The 19,177-nt window shown below is 42.3% G+C and overlaps 2 protein-coding genes across 3 annotated transcripts in view; both read right to left on the reverse strand.

Moving 5' to 3' along the window:
• The window catches only part of LPGAT1 (lysophosphatidylglycerol acyltransferase 1), a 947,911-nt gene that overhangs the window by 18,504 nt on the left and 910,230 nt on the right, over positions 1-19,177 (reverse strand). The window lies entirely within an intron of this gene.
• The window catches only part of KCNH1 (potassium voltage-gated channel subfamily H member 1), a 334,033-nt gene continuing 319,502 nt past the window's right edge, over positions 4,647-19,177 (reverse strand). For both annotated transcript variants that reach the window (XM_050951795.1, XM_050951794.1), the window contains one exon: positions 4,647-5,489. In XM_050951795.1, coding sequence (XP_050807752.1) covers positions 4,647-5,489 — 843 coding nt within the window. The remainder of the gene's footprint in view (positions 5,490-19,177) is intronic.

A 19,177-nucleotide genomic window follows, 5' to 3' on the forward strand; every position in this document is an offset into this window, starting at 1 on the left:
TGTTGAATGTTTTATTGCAAGCAGCTTTATTTTTAAATTAATTGAATCAATGTTCACCACAACACTGTGGTCTAGAAACAAGAGTACAGTAAACATCATTACTTCCTGTACCACACATTGAATTAGCGGGGTGTTCTTTGAGATGTTTATCTTTATTACTCAGAAGTACAGATGAAATACAGACTTTGTTATTGCCTATACACTCACAAGACAGAGCCTTCGGCTACTGGCTTCCCCTGTGTTGAAGTCAAGAATTCAGAGGCCAACATGGCAAGTGCATTTCTACCCCTAGTGCCAGGATTAGAAAATAGAGGTGCAGTGACAAGAAATGTTTGACTCAAGTCATTGAAAGACACTTTGCCCCAGGGTAAGTATAGCATTCTCAGCACCTTTGAGACAGCACCTGGTACCAGAAAAAAAAAAACATTTATTCTGGACTCCATCCTCGGGGAGAAACCACAAGAACCAGTACTAGCTCAACTTTGCTTTAGAGATACAGTGAATGGCAACGAGCTGTGGATTATGAACCAGGTTCTCAGCAATTATGCCGACGTGTTTTTGAACCTCGTGTGTGTTTCCAATTTCTGGCTGTCACAAAGTTTGCCAGATCCCATCGCAGTCATGGTATCATAAGCTAGTCAGGTTAATTAACTTTAGGCCTAGCAGAGAAACCAAAGAAATGCTGTGGCCTGAAAAAGTTAATGATGAATAGAAACATACCAGACTAGAATATTTCAATTGATATCTACTGGGGAAAACTTATGTTCCCTTCCTGAACTTTTAATCATTAAATGAAGGATGTGCTGTTATTTGACTGATATACAATCCATAGACTTATCTATACATACATACATACATATATGTATGTGTGTGTATGTATGTATACATGTTATCATATACACTGAAATTTATATAGTAAAGACAAAAATTGTGTTTTAAGTTGTTCCACAAACTTATCAACACTGTGTCAAAAAAATCACCAGGATATTCACAGCAAATAGCTCTTTCGGCTCATTAAAGCGAAGTACCGTAGAAGTAGAACATCACCTTCGCAGATGTTAAACTGGATGTTCTCTGGAAAGCGGGACCGCACTGTGAATGAAATTTAAAGCAAGAATAATGTTTATAACAGCATACACGTAATATCAGACAGAAGTAAATGTATCTGAACACAGATTTGTTTTAAATCGTGTAATGCCTAGGGTAATGTACATAATTTAAGTACTGACTCTTAAAACCTGCCATTTAAACCAAAACACATTATTACTTTATCTGAACTACCTGCATCCCATTTTCAACCTAATTACAACTTTGAAGTAAAAAATCAAGTGTGTAACGGCTTTCTGCTGAAATGAAGACTATTCAGCAAGTTGTAAAACTGCAGCAGCACTATGCCAGACAAGGGTGAACATGGTTTTTATAGCATTTACAAAGGTTTGGTGGTTAATAGAATTTGATATGTAGGATTCATCTATTTCTAAGATGAATAAAATGAGGACATTTTAAAAATAGTTTGAAAGAAAAAAGATCACAAAAGTTTTTCTAATACATAAGGCAGCAGAGAGAAGCAAAACCAAAGAACAAGAAATAACAATTCAGAGCTTTAATTTCACTTCAGGAGCATACAAGTCTTGTTGACTTCACAGCCCAATGGGAGGCCTGTGTATATGTGTATCCAAAAACTGAGTGTGGTCCTTAACAACCACTTTTTTAAAAAATGCTCTTACAATATATGGAAATCACTGACGGCTGTAACTATATCCTACAACTAGTCTGAGTAGCTGATGGTTCACACAGCCTTAACGGGCCAGCGTCTGATTTCAGTTCCAGCCGTGTAAATCTGGAGTACATCCACTTACTTCAGTGCTGACTTGAAGGGCCGATACTCTGAATTTACAAAGCTACATCTAGCCCATACAGTCATTAAATGTTAACCATAATTCTAAAACACATTATAACTCGTGAAGTCTTCACAAGCCGGAGAATGTTACAGGTGGGTTCTGTTCTTCAAACACCAGTTAGTATAGCAGTCATGGCTCTATGACTGTGTAATACACAGGTGGAGGAGCTCAGACAGTAATAACTTAGCCACAAGAAGTGCAGACCCATGTTAATTTAGTTTGACCTCCCATGCTGGAGGTACCGTAATTATAGAGCTATTGAGTTCTGGTCCTGCCATTCCAACGTTAGGCACTCAGCAACACCAACAAAGTTTCCCTGAGAGACCTACACAAATGTCATTTGGCTGAGTGAGCAGATTGAATCAGATATGAGCTAGGCAGGGCCAGAGAACTGTGATTATGTCTCTAACTCTCCTGTACCTACATTGTAGTACTTCTGGAAGCAGCCACCTACTAGAAGGCTGTATAGTTTCCTCCTAGCCCACCACGTAGAAACATGGGTATTATATTTTCCAGTGGAAGATGGATGGGTAAAGTTTTCACGAGTGCTGAAGTCCCCTTGATTTTCAGTGGGAATTAGGCATTTTTTGAAAATTTTATCCAGCAAAACTAGTGTTTGGAAGATGAACTAATCCCAGTTAGAATGGATTTAGGAATTAGACTCTTACCTGGGACCAAAGAATTTTTTGGGACTTTCAGGACCCTAAATACCAATATCAATTAATAATTCATTGTCTCAAAGAGTGTGATTTAGGCTTTAAAAATTAATATGACAAATATTACATAGGCTTTAATAGATATATTGATAGAGTCTATGAAAAGTCACTTCATGGTCATGAACTGAAAAGTGTACATGTGTTTGGGTTTGTTTTGTTAATCGCAACACAGTTATAAATGAGATATAGAGCAGCAGTTACAATAGATCTGCAAACATACAGTGAGTTTCTTTGTTCAAATAAAGTTTTCCTTAATATTGTGTGTCTTTGGTACATGACAGACACCGATTAGCACTAGAAAAAGCTAACCATGGAGTCCTAAATAAAGTGAGCAAAATGAAACCTGTGCTTGTATGTGAGAGTCACTGATATGTTTTTATTCTTTACTAACCTAAAGAATTGTTCCCACACAGCTGCTTCTCAAGAATACTCAATTAACAGCAATATTTACAGACAGTGTGTCACCAGAAACCCTTTCAAATGGCTTGATTTCCCTTGCAACCCCATTATCTAATGTGAAACAAACCTTAAACAACAATCACACCTCCTTTGGAAGTAAGTGTGTATTGTCAAAAGGTAAATGATCAAAAGTCACTACCCCTCTCAGTGGAAAGACCCTTTGTCTGTCAGACTGAAAAACCAGAAAATGTTATATCACATGTCAGATCCCTAAAGCACTGTTAAATACAATGCTAAAGTGTTTCCTATAACTGTATCCCTATCTATCAAGGCCAGGATGCTGGCTAAACTACCTTATCTAATGATTACTAAATGATATTTACTAGCTTTGGTAAAGTGCTTATATTTACATCCAGTAGCATTATGAAAACATAAGGTTTGGGAACAGTCCTTTAAGAAGCAGATGTCTTTTTTGGTTGAGGGCATCCTTGACACTTGTATACACTAAGCATGGTCCTTGTATTGACCATTTCCATTGATGTTCTAGCTAGGTTAGCATAAGTACAATAACAAGATGTAGAGAGAAAACAAAGAATTCCAACCATCTAAATTCTTAAAAAGTCTGGTGAGAGCCTTTGATTATGAACAAAGAACAGTATCAAAATAGAAACTTCTGAAGGATAATCCTAACTAGAACCATCAATGGCACAGTATATTTTCATAATAGACTGGAAGCCTTGTGAATGGGACAATGACACTGATACATTGCAATGCTTCATATTCTAAGAAGCACCATGTTCAAGCATACATCATGCACAGTTCTTTGTCCTCTTGAGTTTATGTAAAAAAAAAATTGGTATTGGAAAGCAAAACTAACAATGTATAAGGGCATTTTTATAAATGGTTAGTTTTTGAGAATCCGGTATCCCTGCTCTTGGGAGTGTGGAGGACCTCATCTGAGGAGTTTGCCCATTACAATTACTTTATCATGTGCTAGATTTGAAATGAAATGTAGGAAGTTTCAGGGTTTTACCTTAAGTGATAATACATAATACCACCCACAGATACCTTTGGAAATTAAGTAGTGCATATTTCTTTTTAAAAGAAACCTTATAAACCTCCCACATATCGTCACATTATCATTGCAGTAGGAAAATATACTGTGACATTTAACACGTACACTCAATCAAGACAGTATCCGCCCAAAAAAAAAAAAAAGATTGCTTGAGAATTTAAGCACCCTGGCAAGTCCTTATATATCTATACAAAAACTGAGCTGGTTACCTAAGGCAAGCTCCATAAATCTCTATGAGGTCACCTAATGCTTGCAGGAATGGCTGCTGTCTTAAAAATAATTATCCATGTATCATAAGGTGGGGGGAAGATGCACCAATGAAGGAGATGAAAAGAACTTTATAAACTCTACCCTTGCTGTCAAAAAGACTTCAGTGTCAGCTGCCATCTTGACATGAGGTTGCAATTCTTGTTACTGTACCTTTTTTTGGAAACAGGGAACATGCTTAATGAACTGGTCCCTCATTGGTTTTCATCAAGAAAGGCTAAATTTAAAATAGTTGGGGTGGGTGGGTGTTTGTTTATGTGGGTTTTTGTTTTTTAAAAGAGAAACATCTCAGCTTGCTCCAAAAATGTCCTTTTCTGATTCTGGAGACTGAGGCCTTGATATTTCAAACAGCTCCTGTGGTGACTGAGAGCTTCTTCTTGAGGTTAATATCCTTAGTATCTCCGCAAGCTGTTTTTCTATACTGCTCATTTTTGTGTTTAAAGCCTTGATGTCCTCTTTCAGCTCATGTTTTACTTCCAGCATGGTAGCCTGAAGAGTCTGTTCTGGGATAGGGTAAAAAGAATGCTTGACCTCTGCAAGGACAGGACTTCGGTCCTGAGGGCTCCTTGTCTCCCCAACATTATCCAAGCGCAAGTCACTTTTTGTAATGCCACTGTCACAAGAGTCTGTCTTCTTCAGTGTAGTCTCTCCTGAAGTTTTAGTTCTTTCTGGTAAAGTCTCCATGGATTCTGCTTTGGATACTTTGTTCCAGTCTTCCCCCTTTCCGCAAGCGTCTTTGAATTTGGCCCAGCCTTTGCGTCTTGGGTAGTCACCGGACACTTTGCACCCTGCATAGTCTGACGTAGGGGCGTGCAATTTGGCATGATCGGGCACACCAGATGTTGAAGCAGACTGGTACGAACCAGGGGTTGCAGGGCTCTCCCTGACTGTGATGATACTAGCTTTCACAATAGTGCGAGAGTGCTCTGCAAGAATGTTGCCCTTTTCCACATCCAGGTCATCTGGATCCCTCCCCCTTTCTGCCGCTAGCCGAGCTTCTTTCTGTTGCCTAAATCTTTGAAACAGCCGACGGACCGGGTGGTCTGGTGGTAGAATCAGAGGCGCTTCATTCTTCCTTTTCATCCTCTCTTCTTCTTCACGTTTGACATCACTGATCTTCCGGAACACAATCTGCAGAGAAGAAACATATTTCACACTGTTATGAATTACATAAAGATCACGGTGGGGAGGAAAGGGAAGTAGAGAAGCGTGATCTCTGTTAAACATTATTAGAAGCAAACTGCTGCTAACTACAGCAGCGACACACATTTATGTTAATATTACTGCTCGATACCTAGGGTGGCTTATGTTGTGCGTAATGTGGGCTATCTTGATATTTAGAAGCATGCTACATCCATTATATGGCTCCAAAGGTACTGGAAAATAACCTTTTCAGTTCTGAGAGGCGAGATGAGATGGTGTCACTAAATGTAATAATCACAGTCATTCCATTCTAACATGGATTATTACTGCTGCGTCTTGGGGTTCATCAGTGTACTCATTTTTCACTATTAAAATAGCCATTCTCATGTTTTTCTGCCTACTCATCCTTGAGCTCACTTACTGTACATCACATGAACTTTGTATTTGTTTTATTGCAACTCGGCCAACAAAGTGGTTTGTACGACCAAGATTAACTCATATCCATGATCATTTACTATAGTCTCTGAGGTACTTCACTGAAATTGTTTTCCCTCTTGCTTCCTTTTCTTGTTACATGTGTCATATGAGATAAAGGTTGATAAGTTATTCTGGAGGATAAAAGGCAATAGTAGAATGATTCTCTCTGAGTGTACTCTGCTCATTGGAGTGGTGGGAGCTGCCAGGGAGCTAATTATTAGAGCTAGCTGGAAAAACTTCAAAATTTGAAATATTTTTGACCAAAAAGGGACATATTTTTCATAAAAAGTAATCCTGGTTTTTGACCATCTCTACTAACAACAACTTCTTGATCCTGTGGGCTGATCTGTGCTAGCCCCAGCCCTGGTCTAGAGGCTGCTCAAACTTACACTACTAATGGATGGTCCCATACTGCTCAGAGGAAGAATATTCCCCCCGGTAATAATAGACTTTTTATCACTGTTGGTATTTTCCAAGCAAGAAAACGGGGTGCACTCAAATCTGGTATTCAAGTAGTTCAATTCCAAAATGGGATGTACATTAAGGCTGAAGTTTTCAATGAGACCAACTGCAAGAGTTAAGTACCCAGCCCTCACTGAAAAGCAAGGGAGTGGAGTGCCAGTCCCCTTAGGTTCCTTAAAAAGACTCCAGTCTAAAGTTATTGTAATACAGGAGAAAATATCCCTGAGGTTCTAAATATGAATTGAAACTGATAAAACAACCCCACCCCTCTGTCCCGGTGGAGTTTCCATTAAAGAATCAGAAAAGGCACTGTTTTCGCACAACACCCAACGGGAATGTTTTGTGATTGCTCTGCTAGCTCTAAAGCTCCTTGACATTCTCCTCAGTGTGGTGCAGGCATGCAAATAAAGAGTTGTGTTAATTGCTGGGTATTTAGAAAGGAGACAAAGTCAGTGGTGGGAGAATCATGGAAAGTTTGCCAAATAGGAAAGGATGAAATTAGTAGGAAAGGACATTTTATTTTCAAGTTTTAAAGGGGAGTCTAAATATAAACTAAGAATGACAAAGTATTGGACAGTGTCCTTTCAGGAAATGGCAATAATTAGGAAACTCGGACAAAGGAGTCTAATTTGCAAAAGGAGAGGCATGACACCCAGTTGGAATAAATAAATAATACAGTGCTCCAAAATAAGGGTTTGTCCACAGACAAAAGTTGCACCAGTTGAATTGAAGGTGACACATTAAACCAATTTAGCTAAACTGATTTAACTTTGCACATGGATGCTCTGAGATCAGTTTAAACCTGACTTAAACTGGTTCAGCACGTACCTATTCCTCACAAGTGCAGAATGTACACAGACAAATGGGTGATGAGAAGTGGGCTGTAATCACAACTACAACTAGGGAGGGCATATCAACTGTTGGGAGAGCTTGACATCAGATTGCTGTTCCCGCAAACGGAGGACCTCAAACTGTTTAAGCCTGGACATTGTAATTCAGTTTGACAGTAAGATCTGACTGAAGCTGCTACTAGTACACTATGCACACAGGTGCTGAATCAGCTGGTGAGAGTTCTGGTAAGCAGCAGGATGTCCAAAACTTTGTTTGTGCACGTTCTTAAATGATGCGCAGGGAAGGTATGCCAGGCTGCTGGGCTTCAGTACAAGAGTGACTGGAAGCTATGAGCAGGCCCAAGAAGGTGGACACTGTGGGGAAGGTTTTCAAGAGTGGTCAGTACCCTGCAGTTCCCATTGTTTTTCATTTAGGTACCTAAATGGGACCTGTTGAGTGCTGAACTCTTGAAAATGTGGCCACTGGCACAGTTCTCCACACAGTATGGTAGAGAGTCTCAAGCCCCAATGCACACTTATTCCTGTACTCTGAAAAGCACACGGTGAAACGGACGGGGGCACGTGTAAAGAATGGGATTGTCTGAGACATCGGCTTATGCATAAGCTCATTCCCATTATTGTAATCAAGCACCTCGCTACCTACTTCCATCTGCGAGAGGCAAGGTGGGTGAGGTAATATCTTTTATGGGATCAACTTCTGTTGTTGAGAGAGACAAGCTTTGGAGCTTACACAGAGCTCTTCTTCAGATTACTTCTTAGGTGTTTCTCTAGCTACCAGGCAGCCACACAGCAGCACTCTCATTAATGCAAAATCAGATGCCCTGGACTCCCTGCCTTGTTCATCATCTTTTGGTGACATATATCTGTGCAGTACCCCGCACCCCTACTGTGCAGAATCAAACCCAAAATGTGTTTGTCTGCGGACTCCCCCTTAGGTTGGTATGCTCGCTCTTTTAGCTGAAGACGTGGGTAAGAAGTGAGAACAATGCACAAATACATGTCAAAATATATCCGTTGCTCTGGCAGCTTTTCCAATGCTATGCTTTCTCACGGCAGCTCCTTATTGAATACTTTGACTCCACTGAAATTTTATGGTAACTGTGCAAAGAAGAGTGGGAATGAAAGAGGCTTTGCAGGGCTGCATTTAAGGTTTTTGTTTGTGTTTGTTTTAAAGGGGAGATTCAACTGTTTACAGAGAAACAAATACAAATAGCTGTTTTGAGTGGATTGTTTTCTGATCAGTTCTGAGGCAAAGAGGAAGATGGACAGACAGACAGTATATTTGGTCTAAAGGAAGATGCAAGATCTGGAAAAGGAGGTCATTTTTATTTCAGCTTTTTTTTCCCTAAAATTTTGCATTGATTCCTTAGTGCAAAAGGGAAAGGTACTTGAGTTGTCTTATCAAGTGTGTAACACAGCGATATGCATATTAGCTAGTTAACTAACTGAAATGACAATGATAATAGACTGGGTGTAATGAGCAAACTTGTATTGTGGTTCCTAGCAGCAACCCCCAGCCCTATATTACAAATGCTACATTGCTTGCTGTATTTAGGTTGCTATCATTCACAATGAATTATAGTGGAAACATCACATCCATATGTTGGAAGATTTAGCATTTTTGCTTAACTAAAAGGAGATTGTTGTAATTGCTTTCAAGGGTGATCAAATCTCATACTCCTGTATGCAAGCTAAGTACCACGGTGCCAAGGCAGATGCTGCATCCCTATATACCTGTACAGTATTGCACAGTTTTCGTGATGGATTGCAAGGATTTCAGCCTAAAACAACAAGTTACTGCCAATAGCAAGAGGCAGGCTACTTAACTAGAGGGACCAGCTATATGAAATCCTATGGTCCAATTAAAAAAGGACATTCTGCTAAATCAGTGACCAACCTACACTTTGGGTTAGATTGTGCTTCTAGAAACTACAACCTAAACTGGGGGTGGGGGAGTGTGGAGCAGCTGCTCAGCAGGAGCTGGTCCTGGAAGCAATCCAGCTGCCTCGGCCTGAATGCCGCTAGGGGCTCTGCAGGAGCATGCACTGGAACAAAGAACTCTAGCCCTCATTTACAGAGTGCAATGGGACTAGACTATCCCACTCCCCTGCAGCAGCTCAGCCTAGCTACCACTATGGAAGGGAAGCCAAGGTCATGGTCCTTTGGGGAGTCAGGTGCTGCCGCTGGCATTAGATGTGTGCGCACTTTGTACTGCCCGCTGGATTTCAGGCTGGGCTCTACAAAAGGATGGATGGAGTAGGCTCCTCCATGTGGTCTTTCCAACCCCTCTTGTGCACCTATGTGGGGTTGGCCACAATCTGGTCTGTTTAGTTAAACAGAGAAGAGAGAGAAGTGCTGCATTTTGCTCATTGAGATGAAAGCACAGGACAGAGTTGTGCTTGATGTGTTCCAAGAGTCTAGCCGCCTTCTGTCATCATCCATTTGAGTCCACCAGAAGGATGTGCTTGTTGTACCTGAAGTGCCGTTAGTCACACCTTCATCACCCTACAACTCTCTACTCTGGTAACATCTCTACTCCATCACTACTGATAGGACATTAAGATTAACAAACAGCGCAACTTCAGAAATATACGTAAAAGAGAGAGCAGTGAACCAAAGTGATGGTGTATTTTAAATCTGCTCTTCTGTAGTCAAAGCTTTACAACAGGCAGCTAAGTGGGTTGTTTCCGCCCTCCACAAACAATATGGCCTGGGTCCTCAGCTGGTGGCAATCAGCATAGCTCCCTGGATGTCAATGGATCAAATCCAATACACACCAGCAGAAAAGCTGGCCAAAAATGATTTTAAAATTATATTTCAAAATCTGCATCAATGAACATGAGTTTTCATGAAACAAGGCTGCAATACCAGTGACAAATGCCTCAATATCCTTTTTACTCTGCACAAAGGTGCTTGCTTCCAGGGAGCCAACTGTGCTTTAAACATCCTCTACATGCCTGTTGCAGCTCATTCAGATGTCACTTCTGACAGCTCGTGTGTAAGAAATAAGGAGGAAATGAAGCAAAATAAGCAAAAAATATTTAACAGTGCAGTCAAGGTAGACACATGTCTTACTGTGATCTTATTGGCAGGTAGGTGCCTGACTCCCACTGAATGTCATAGAATCATAGAATATCACAGTTGGAAGGGACCTCAGGAGGTCATCTAGTCCAAACCCCTGCTCAAGGCAGGACCAATGCCCAGACAGATTTTTGCCTCAGATCTCTAAATGGACCCCTCTAAGATTGAACTCATGACCCTGGGTTAACAGGCCAATGCTAAAACCACTGAGCTATCCCTCCCCCTAAAGTCTATACTTAGAATATCAGGGTTGGAAGGGACCTCAGGAGGTCACCTAGTCCAACTCCCTGCTCAAAGCAGGGCCAATCCCCAAGACAGATTTTTACCCCAGTTCCCTAAATAGCCCCCTCAGCAGCTGAACTCACAGTCCTGGGTTTAGAAGGCCAATGCTCAAACCATTTTCACGATAGAGAGAGAGATATTCCTTATAAAAAATCGTCCTAGCTAATGTTATTCTGGATGTTCTCATTATCCTCTAAATACGTCATCCTTTGTAGGCTCCTACTAAGTTCTTGGCCTCAGTGATATCTTGTGGCAATGAGCTGCACAGGTTATTTATGTACTATGTAAAAAGTATTTCCTTTTGTGAGTTGTAAATTTGCTGCTTTTCAGGTACATTGAATGTCTATTTGTCCCTTGAGTGAAGGGAAATAGCAGCTAGGGAAGCCTGATTTTTCTGTCTCTATTGCTCACTATCGTCTATTTATGTCCCATTTTAGTCTCCTCTCTAAACAGGGAGACTCTTTCCAAACTGCCCTCATACAGAATTATTTCCATGTCTCTGATTATTTTCCATCATCAACACACTGTTGTTTGGGGACATTTGTTTAACACTTACAAGTACTAAGTGTTCCATTTTCACTTAGGTCTCTTGAAAGTCAATGGGATTTAAGCTTCTAGTGCCTATGTCACTTTTGGAAATGGGCCTTATGCTCCTAAGTTATTTAGGCACTTTTGAAAATGTTACGTCTTAACTCAAAGTAATGTTTGGTATTAAGTTTCTTTGTCTTCTTAATGAGCAGTTAATTGGTCCTTCTGAGAAAGAGAAATCCTTGGATGATTTCAAAGTTAAATTATTTAAAATGCTACAAGTTAATATTGCAAGTGAGAATTGTTGCAGTGGGTTGATCATATTTTCATCTTAGTTGTTCTCAGAATTAAGAAATTCTTATCTTAAACTGGTCCACTGGTGGTACAGAACTGTTTTGAATTTGATGTTTAATTCTGTTACCAGTATAGTCTGCAGCTTGATACATTTTACCCATAATTTAACCCAATCCTGAGGTTGTTCAAACACCCTGTAGAATTCCCACAGCATTTCACATTTTAATGCTGTACCATGCTTACTACACCATGATTCATGGAATCACAAAACAAAACAAAAAGCCCTCCACTGAACAGCATGAGGAACTCTTCTATTAAAACACCTATGGCCTGGAATATAGACTTGGTAGGATCTTTCAGATAGGAGACGATCAATACTTTTGCACAGCTTGAAAAGCTAAGTGCTCATTGAATGGACCCAAAGGAAGTCTGAGATTGTCATTTTAAGGAAGGAATCTCAGAGAGCTCTCTCATTACACAGGAAGAGGAGGGTAAATAGAATGTGCTTGGTAGGAAGATCAGTCTGAAGTACCACTGGGGTTCTTCCTACTCCCCATTATTCCCATTCCATAAGTGGTTTTCCATGAAAATTGCTGGGGCTTCAGTTAAACGTCCTGGAATGGTATGTGGTCCCAAAGTTCACTCGTGGTGAATAAGTGCTGATCAGACCATGTTGCATAGTAAGTAGCCAGGCAGGAAAGTGTGAGTAAAAATGGAAATATATGGATTCAATTAATAGGGACCATATTGGCTTCAGGAATAGTCTTACTAAAAACAATAATGGTGGAGAAACAATATTGGAAGCAGGGTCAGCTCCAGGCCCCAGCACACCAAGCACGTGCTTGGGTCAGCATGCCATGGGGGGAGCTCTGCTGGACGCCAGCAGGCAGTTCTGGTGGACCTCCCGCTGGTCCCGCGGCTCTGGTGGAGCATCTGCAGGCACGCCTGCGGGAGGTCCACCGCAGCCGCGATACCAGCGGACCCTCCGCAGCCACGTCTGCAGGAGATCCACCGGAGCCGCGGGACCAGCGAGCGGCAGAGTGCCCCCTGTGGCATGCCACCATACTTGGGGCAGCGAAATGGCTAGAGCCAGCCCTGATTGGAAGCATCCCAGAGAGGCTCAAACGTTAAACTTACCTTGACATTCATGTGCCTAGGCACACAAGCAATGTGAGTCTGAGAGACCTGGAAGTGGTTTTTGTTAGGTATGAAGGAAAACGCTTGATGTTTTTATAGCTTTTTTTTATGGAATCCATTAGAGATGCTGATTTTAACCATAGCAGAGCTTTACACGTTTCAAACTAAAACATATTTCAGAACAACGGGCAAAGACTCTAGCAGGGTTCTTACACTCGTGCTGCACAGGGTCCACCTCATCACTACCTTGAAACATATTCCTCTCGGGGAGTGTCACTTGGCTTGTACTCACTAGCAATCTTCTGGAAGAAAATTTCACTCTCTACTCAGAGACTAAAGCCATTATAAAGGTGAGCAATAGCTGCACCTGTTATATGCGTTATATATACCTCGAACATAAAAATATAGGCATTGCTGTAGCACAGCATCCTCTTCAGGCACTGAAGCACAGAGTTAATAGGGGGGTAAGGTTTGCAGCGGTAGTCCCTTAACTCCTTCCAAGGTTATATTGGGGCACCGAGTGAGAGGAAAGAAGAGTGGGAGTGTGCAAAAAGAGAGGGTGAAGATAAGGAGAGGAAAAATATCCTATCAAAAGGGCTCAAACTGATATTAGCTCTTGAAAAAATAGAGGACTGAATTCAGAGGTCATGTAAGGGGTGTGTGCAGGACTCCAATTGGGATCACCTAGGTGTACAGTAGAGCTCCACCTCCATGACCTGCCATCTCATGTTCCAGACTCTCACCTTTCATTTAAAAATAAGTTTCTGCCTTTTAATAGTTGCAAAATAAATCTTCAGATCAGCCAGGAGTGTAACTATCACAGTGATGTCAGGCTGAGTTTGCTGAGAGCCTGAAAAAATAGCTCAAAGGGGTGTACTGCCTCTGGTTATTTCAATAAGGCTTTTACTGACATGTCCTATTATGGAGACAAAGTCTAATAAAAGAGATTACCTCACCCCCTTTCTTTCTCTAATATCCCAGGACCAACACAGCTACAACAACACTAAACAAAAATATTTAATTATGATCATTTATACATTGGCATTGATAACTATTTTACTACTGATCAAAGCATTTAAGAAGCAGGTGAAAGACATGCAAGGAGTATGCCCAGTTCATCAGCCATAGTATAGATCCATCAGTCCATATCTCAGAGGGGTGCATCAGAGGGGTCCATGGGGAAGAAAAGACTAGATACAGGCACTCGTAGCAATGCAAATGTAGCATATCTGCGGCCCCCCACCCCCTGCAGCTTGTCCCAAAACTCTTTCCCTTGTGCCTCCATGTCACCACCAACCCACTTCCCCCAACATCTGGTTTCTTACAACCACCAGCCGTCTCCAACCCCTGTAGCTTCACCACCCATCCCTGCAAACTACGATCCTTACCACTGCACTCATTTTAGCCAGCCTGAAGTGCAGCACTCATTGCACTGCACGCCAGACAGGAAGGCTGAGTATGACAACAGGACATATGCAAATCTGTGATTGTCCCCACCCAACCCCGCTCCCTTCCCTCCTCCCACACAGCACAGATGTGTCATGCCCTCTCTCTTTCCCAAGCAGTTGTGTTTCTTTTCAATAAATGAATTCTTTGGCTTTGAAAAAGATACTGTCACCCAGGAAAGCAACAGGCACTGCAAGTCAGTGCATCATACATAGCAAACACAGATGCCTAGTAGCATTGGAACCATTGCACTTCACTCCCGTGCAGGGCACCAAACATTACTGGTGGCTTTCAGCATCATATTGCTCCCTCAAGGCATCCCTAAACCTTACAGCCCCACGCTGGGCCCCTCTAATAGCCCTGGTCTCTGGCTGTTCAAATTCAGCCTCCAGGTGTTGAACTTCCATGGTCCAGGCCTGAGTGAAACTTTCACCCTTCCCTTCACAAATGTTATGGAGGGTTGTCATAAACAGATAGTTAAGGGTTAATGTCTCTTTTACCTGTAAAGGGTTAACAAACAGGGAACCAAAAACACCTGACCAGAGGACCAATCAGGAAACAAGTTCCTTTCAAATCTCGGTGGAGGGAAGCCTTTGTTTGTGTTTTTTGGGTTTGGCTTTGTTCTCTCTGGGTCCTGGACGGGACTAGAGGTGCAACCAGGTTTCTTGCCAATCTCCCTGCTACAGTCTCTTATATATTCAGAATAGTGAGGATTAAGTAGAAAGGCGGTTATAGTCTTTTGATTGTTTTCTGTATTTGCAAATGTGTATTTTGCTGGAAGTATTTTAAATTGTATTTTTGCTGGGGGGAGGCTTCTCTCTAGTGTCTATAAGCTGAAAGACCCTGTAACTTTTACCATCTAAATTACAGAGACAACTTTTACTTTTTTTCTTTCTTTTTATTAAAAGTTTTGCTTTTTAAAAGATCTGTTTGATTTTTTCCCCTTGTTGAGGCTCAAGGGAATTGAGTCTGTACTTACCAGGGAATTGGTGAGGGACAGGGAGAGAGAAGGGGAGGGGGGGAAGGGTGGAATCCCTTTCTTTTAGATTCACGGAGCTTGAATCTGTCTATCTCTCCAGGATAGCCCAAGGAGGGAAAGCCTGAGAAGGAGAGAGAAGGGGGGAAACAAACCTGATTTCTCTGTGTTGTGATTCAAGGAGTTGAGTCATGGTGATCTCCTAGTGTACCCAGGGCGGGAAAGACCTGGGAGGAAGAAAGGAGAAGGGGGGGAAATGGTTTATTCCCCTTTGTTGTAAGACTCAAGGAATTTGGGTCTTGGGGTCCCCAGGGAAGGTTTTTGGGGGGACCAGAGTGCCCCAAAACACTATAATTTTTTGGGTGGTGGCAGCTTATCAGATCTAAGATGGTAATTAAGCTTAGAGGAATTCATGCTGGTACCCCATTTTTGGACTCTAAGGTTCAGATTGGGGATAGAATACCATGACAAGGGTACAGCATGCGGCTACAACCATGGGGATGTTGTCATCGGCCAGGTCCAGCTTCCCATACAGGCCGCACCAGCGGTCCTTTAAACGTCCAAAAGCACACTCAGTCATTCTGCACCAACTCAGCCTGTTGTTGAACTGCTCCTTGCTGCTGTCAAGGCTCCCTGTGTAGGGTTTCATGAGCCACGGCATTAAAGGGTAAATGGTCTCCAAGGATCACAGTGAGCATTTCGGCTTCCCCTATGGTGATCTTCTGGTCTGGGAAGACAGTCCCAGCTTGCAGCTTCCTGAACAGGCCAGTGTTCCAAATGATGCATGCGTCATGCACCTTTCCGGACCAGCCTGCATTAATGTCCATGAAATGCCCATGGTGATCCACAAGCGCCTGGAGAACCATAGAGAAATACCCCTTCTGATTTATGTACTTGGAGGCTAGGTGGTCTGGTGCCAGAATTGGAATATCCATGCCATCTATCGCCCTCTGCAGTTAGGGAAACCCATTTGTGCAAATCCAGCCACAATGTCACGCACGTTGCCCAGAGTCTCGGTTCTTCTGAGCAGGATGCGATTAATAGCCTTCAAACTTGCATCAACACAATCCCAATGGTCGACTTTCCCATTCCAAACTGTTTAGTAACCGATCGGTAGCTGTCTGGAGTTGCCAGCTTCCAGATTGCAATAACCCCTCACTTCTCCACCAGCAGGGCAGTTCTCAATCTTGTGTCCTTGCGCTGCAGGGTGGGGGCGAGCTCAGCACAAAGTCCCATGAAAGTGAGTTTTCTGATCCAAAAGTTCTGCAGCCACTGCTCGTCATCCCTGGCTTGCATGACGATGTGATCCCACCACTCAGTGCTTGTTTCCCAAGCCCCAAAGTGGCGTTCCACTGTGGTGAGCATGTCTGTGAATGCCACAAGCAATCTCGTGTTATACGCATTATGCGAGTCAACATCATCATCGGACTCCTCACTGTCACTTTGTAGCTTAAGGAGTAACTCAAATGCAATTTGTGACATGCTGGCGAGACCCATCAGCATATGCCTCACAAGTTCAGGATCCATTCCAGCAGAACGAAAAGGAAGACAAAGCGTTGAAAGATGGTGCCAAATGTGGACGGAAGCACAGGGACTGCTGGGATGCGAAGCAATGCATCACGGGGCATTGGAACAGGACCTAGAATGCCCCGCCCTCCCCCCACACCGCCTTCCACAAGCCACAGCTCCAGAATGGGAAGAGGTGCTCTGTGGGATAGCTGCCCATAATGCACCACTCCCAATGCCGCTGCAAGTGCCGCAAATGTGGCCACGCCACTGCGCTTGCAGCTGACAGTGTGAACACACGACAGCGCTTTCCCTGCTGTGATCTCCGATGGCTGGTTTAACTCACAGCACTCTACATCTGCAAGTGTAGCCATGCCTTAAGTGTAAACATTCCAGCTTGGCCTCTGAAACCCAGGGAGAGGTAAGGCCCTCAGGGTGTGTCTACATGTAATTAACACCCCCGGCTGGGGTGGAGCTCGCAGGGCTTGGGCTATGGAACTGTTTATTTGCGATGAAGACACCTGGGTTCAGGCTGGAACCAGGGTCCCAGAGCTCAAACATCTACACCTCAATTAAATAGCCCCTTAACCCAAGCCCTGGGAGCCTGAGTCAGCTGGCATGGCCCAGCTGCGGGTTTTTTATTGCAGTGTAGACATAATCTCAGAGCCTGGGCTCCAGCCCAAGTGGAAACGTCCTCACTGCTATTTTTAGGCCCTCAGCCTGAGCCCCACAAGCCCAAGTCAATTAACCTGACCTCTTAGTTGTGGTGCTGTAGGTTTTTCTTTGCAGTGTAGATGTACCCTTAGAGACAAAGGCTTTTCAAAAATGGATGTCTAGTGTTAGAAGCATAATTTCATATTTAGGCCCTTAAAGTATCTGATTCTCAAAAATGTTGACTGCCCAATATCTCCTATTAAAGTCACTAGGAAATGTGAGGTATATAGCACTTTTCAAAATCATGTCACTTATTTAAATACCTCAGTACAGTACCTGCGAATACAACTTTCAAAGGGACTTGTGCTTCTAACTCCTTTAGGCACTTTTTAAAATGTTACCTTTAGGAACCCAGCTTTCAGCATTTACTTCTGAAAATCTCAGCCAAAGTGTCATGGGCAGTTAGACACGATGGGAACAGTTTTAGACATGACAGACAATGACAACTTTTTACTGATGATAATTTATGAGCAAAGCCACAAAGTTCAGAACTTAATTTCATATCATATTTGTACTCTAAAGCTTTGGAGACGTTAAAATTATTTCCCAGACACCATTTTCTTCCACCCCACATAGCAGTGGCAAAGCCCTCACACCCACATAGAGTACTCAGATGGTTTAACCAAACATATGATCTAAAAAAAAACAAGAAGAAAAACACCCTTGTCCTTCAACCACTTCCACTTGGCAGCTCTCTGCTCCCTAGTTACTCTTCCCATCCCAGTGCTGGACTAAGTATAAATTTCTTTCACAAACAAAAAACTGCCCCAGTTCGAGAAGCAGAGTTGATGCCAGCAAACTAGAAAGAACTTTGGAAAGTAATATTGGGTTCAACTTTATTTTCCCCCAGGGGGGAAAAAATGGAAAAAGTTTTCATGTGTGGATTATACCAAGAACAAACAACATTCCTGTCTAGCTGACCAAGGGAAATATCAGATTTATGAAGCTGAGTAAATACCTGCAGTTAATTACTGAAAGAACCACTGAAGAATAACAGTCTGGCTTTAACAAAAACCTGTATTCCCCTTGACAGACTCGGCAATCATCTAAATTATTTCAGAAATCATAAATCCGTGACTCTTTCCCACAATCACACTGCAAGAGCAATAACAAAAGCAGACCTTTTATTTACACGCAGTGGGGAAATTAACAAAGGAAAAAACTTTTCAAGGACAAGTTAATGAGTTTCAAGGGAAAGACAGAAAAATTCCTCTCTGGATACAGCATTGGAAGGGTGTGGCACTCTGCACCTCAGAGTAGCACCCCAGAAACCCCATGTACACCATTGTGATATTATATGTTTTGAACAAAGTATACCTGGTGAGGTATCATTTTAAAAGTCATGATCTGCTGAACATTAATATCCTGTTGAATTCTATGTACTAACATTGTATGTAAAGTTATGAAATATTGCTATGTGCCTTACTGAAATATGATATGAGGTTGGGACTGTCCACAAGCCAGTGTTTCAGTTACAACAAGGGAGGACCAGACAGCGCTGATGGCCCATCAAGGAAAGAATCCACTATCCCTGAGACTCTTTAGAGAAGGCAGGTACGCAATGGGGACTGCCCTGACCACCCACACCACAGCAAGGATCTTTCTAGCAGCTGGAAAAAAGTATAAAAGAGGGAGAGTGACATCAGTTGGCCTTCCTCCTCCCATCTCAACATCAGGAAGCAGATCTGGAAGACAAAGACTTTGAACGGGGGAAGTTTGGTGCCAGGCTGGAAGGTAGTCCCAGCCTGTGTATTGAGGATCTGTAACCTGCTTGTACCATCTGTCAGAGTGAGACTGCTTGATTCAAATCCTGCTTAGTTTGCAGAATTTAGACTGTGAATTTATTTTTATTTCTTAAGTAACTAACTTTGATCTCTGTGCCTGCTACTTATAATCACTTAACATCTATCTTTCTGTAGTTA

The sequence above is a fragment of the Gopherus flavomarginatus genome, chromosome 4 (genome assembly GCF_025201925.1).
Source record: "Gopherus flavomarginatus isolate rGopFla2 chromosome 4, rGopFla2.mat.asm, whole genome shotgun sequence".
Taxonomy (NCBI): Eukaryota; Metazoa; Chordata; order Testudines; family Testudinidae; genus Gopherus; species Gopherus flavomarginatus.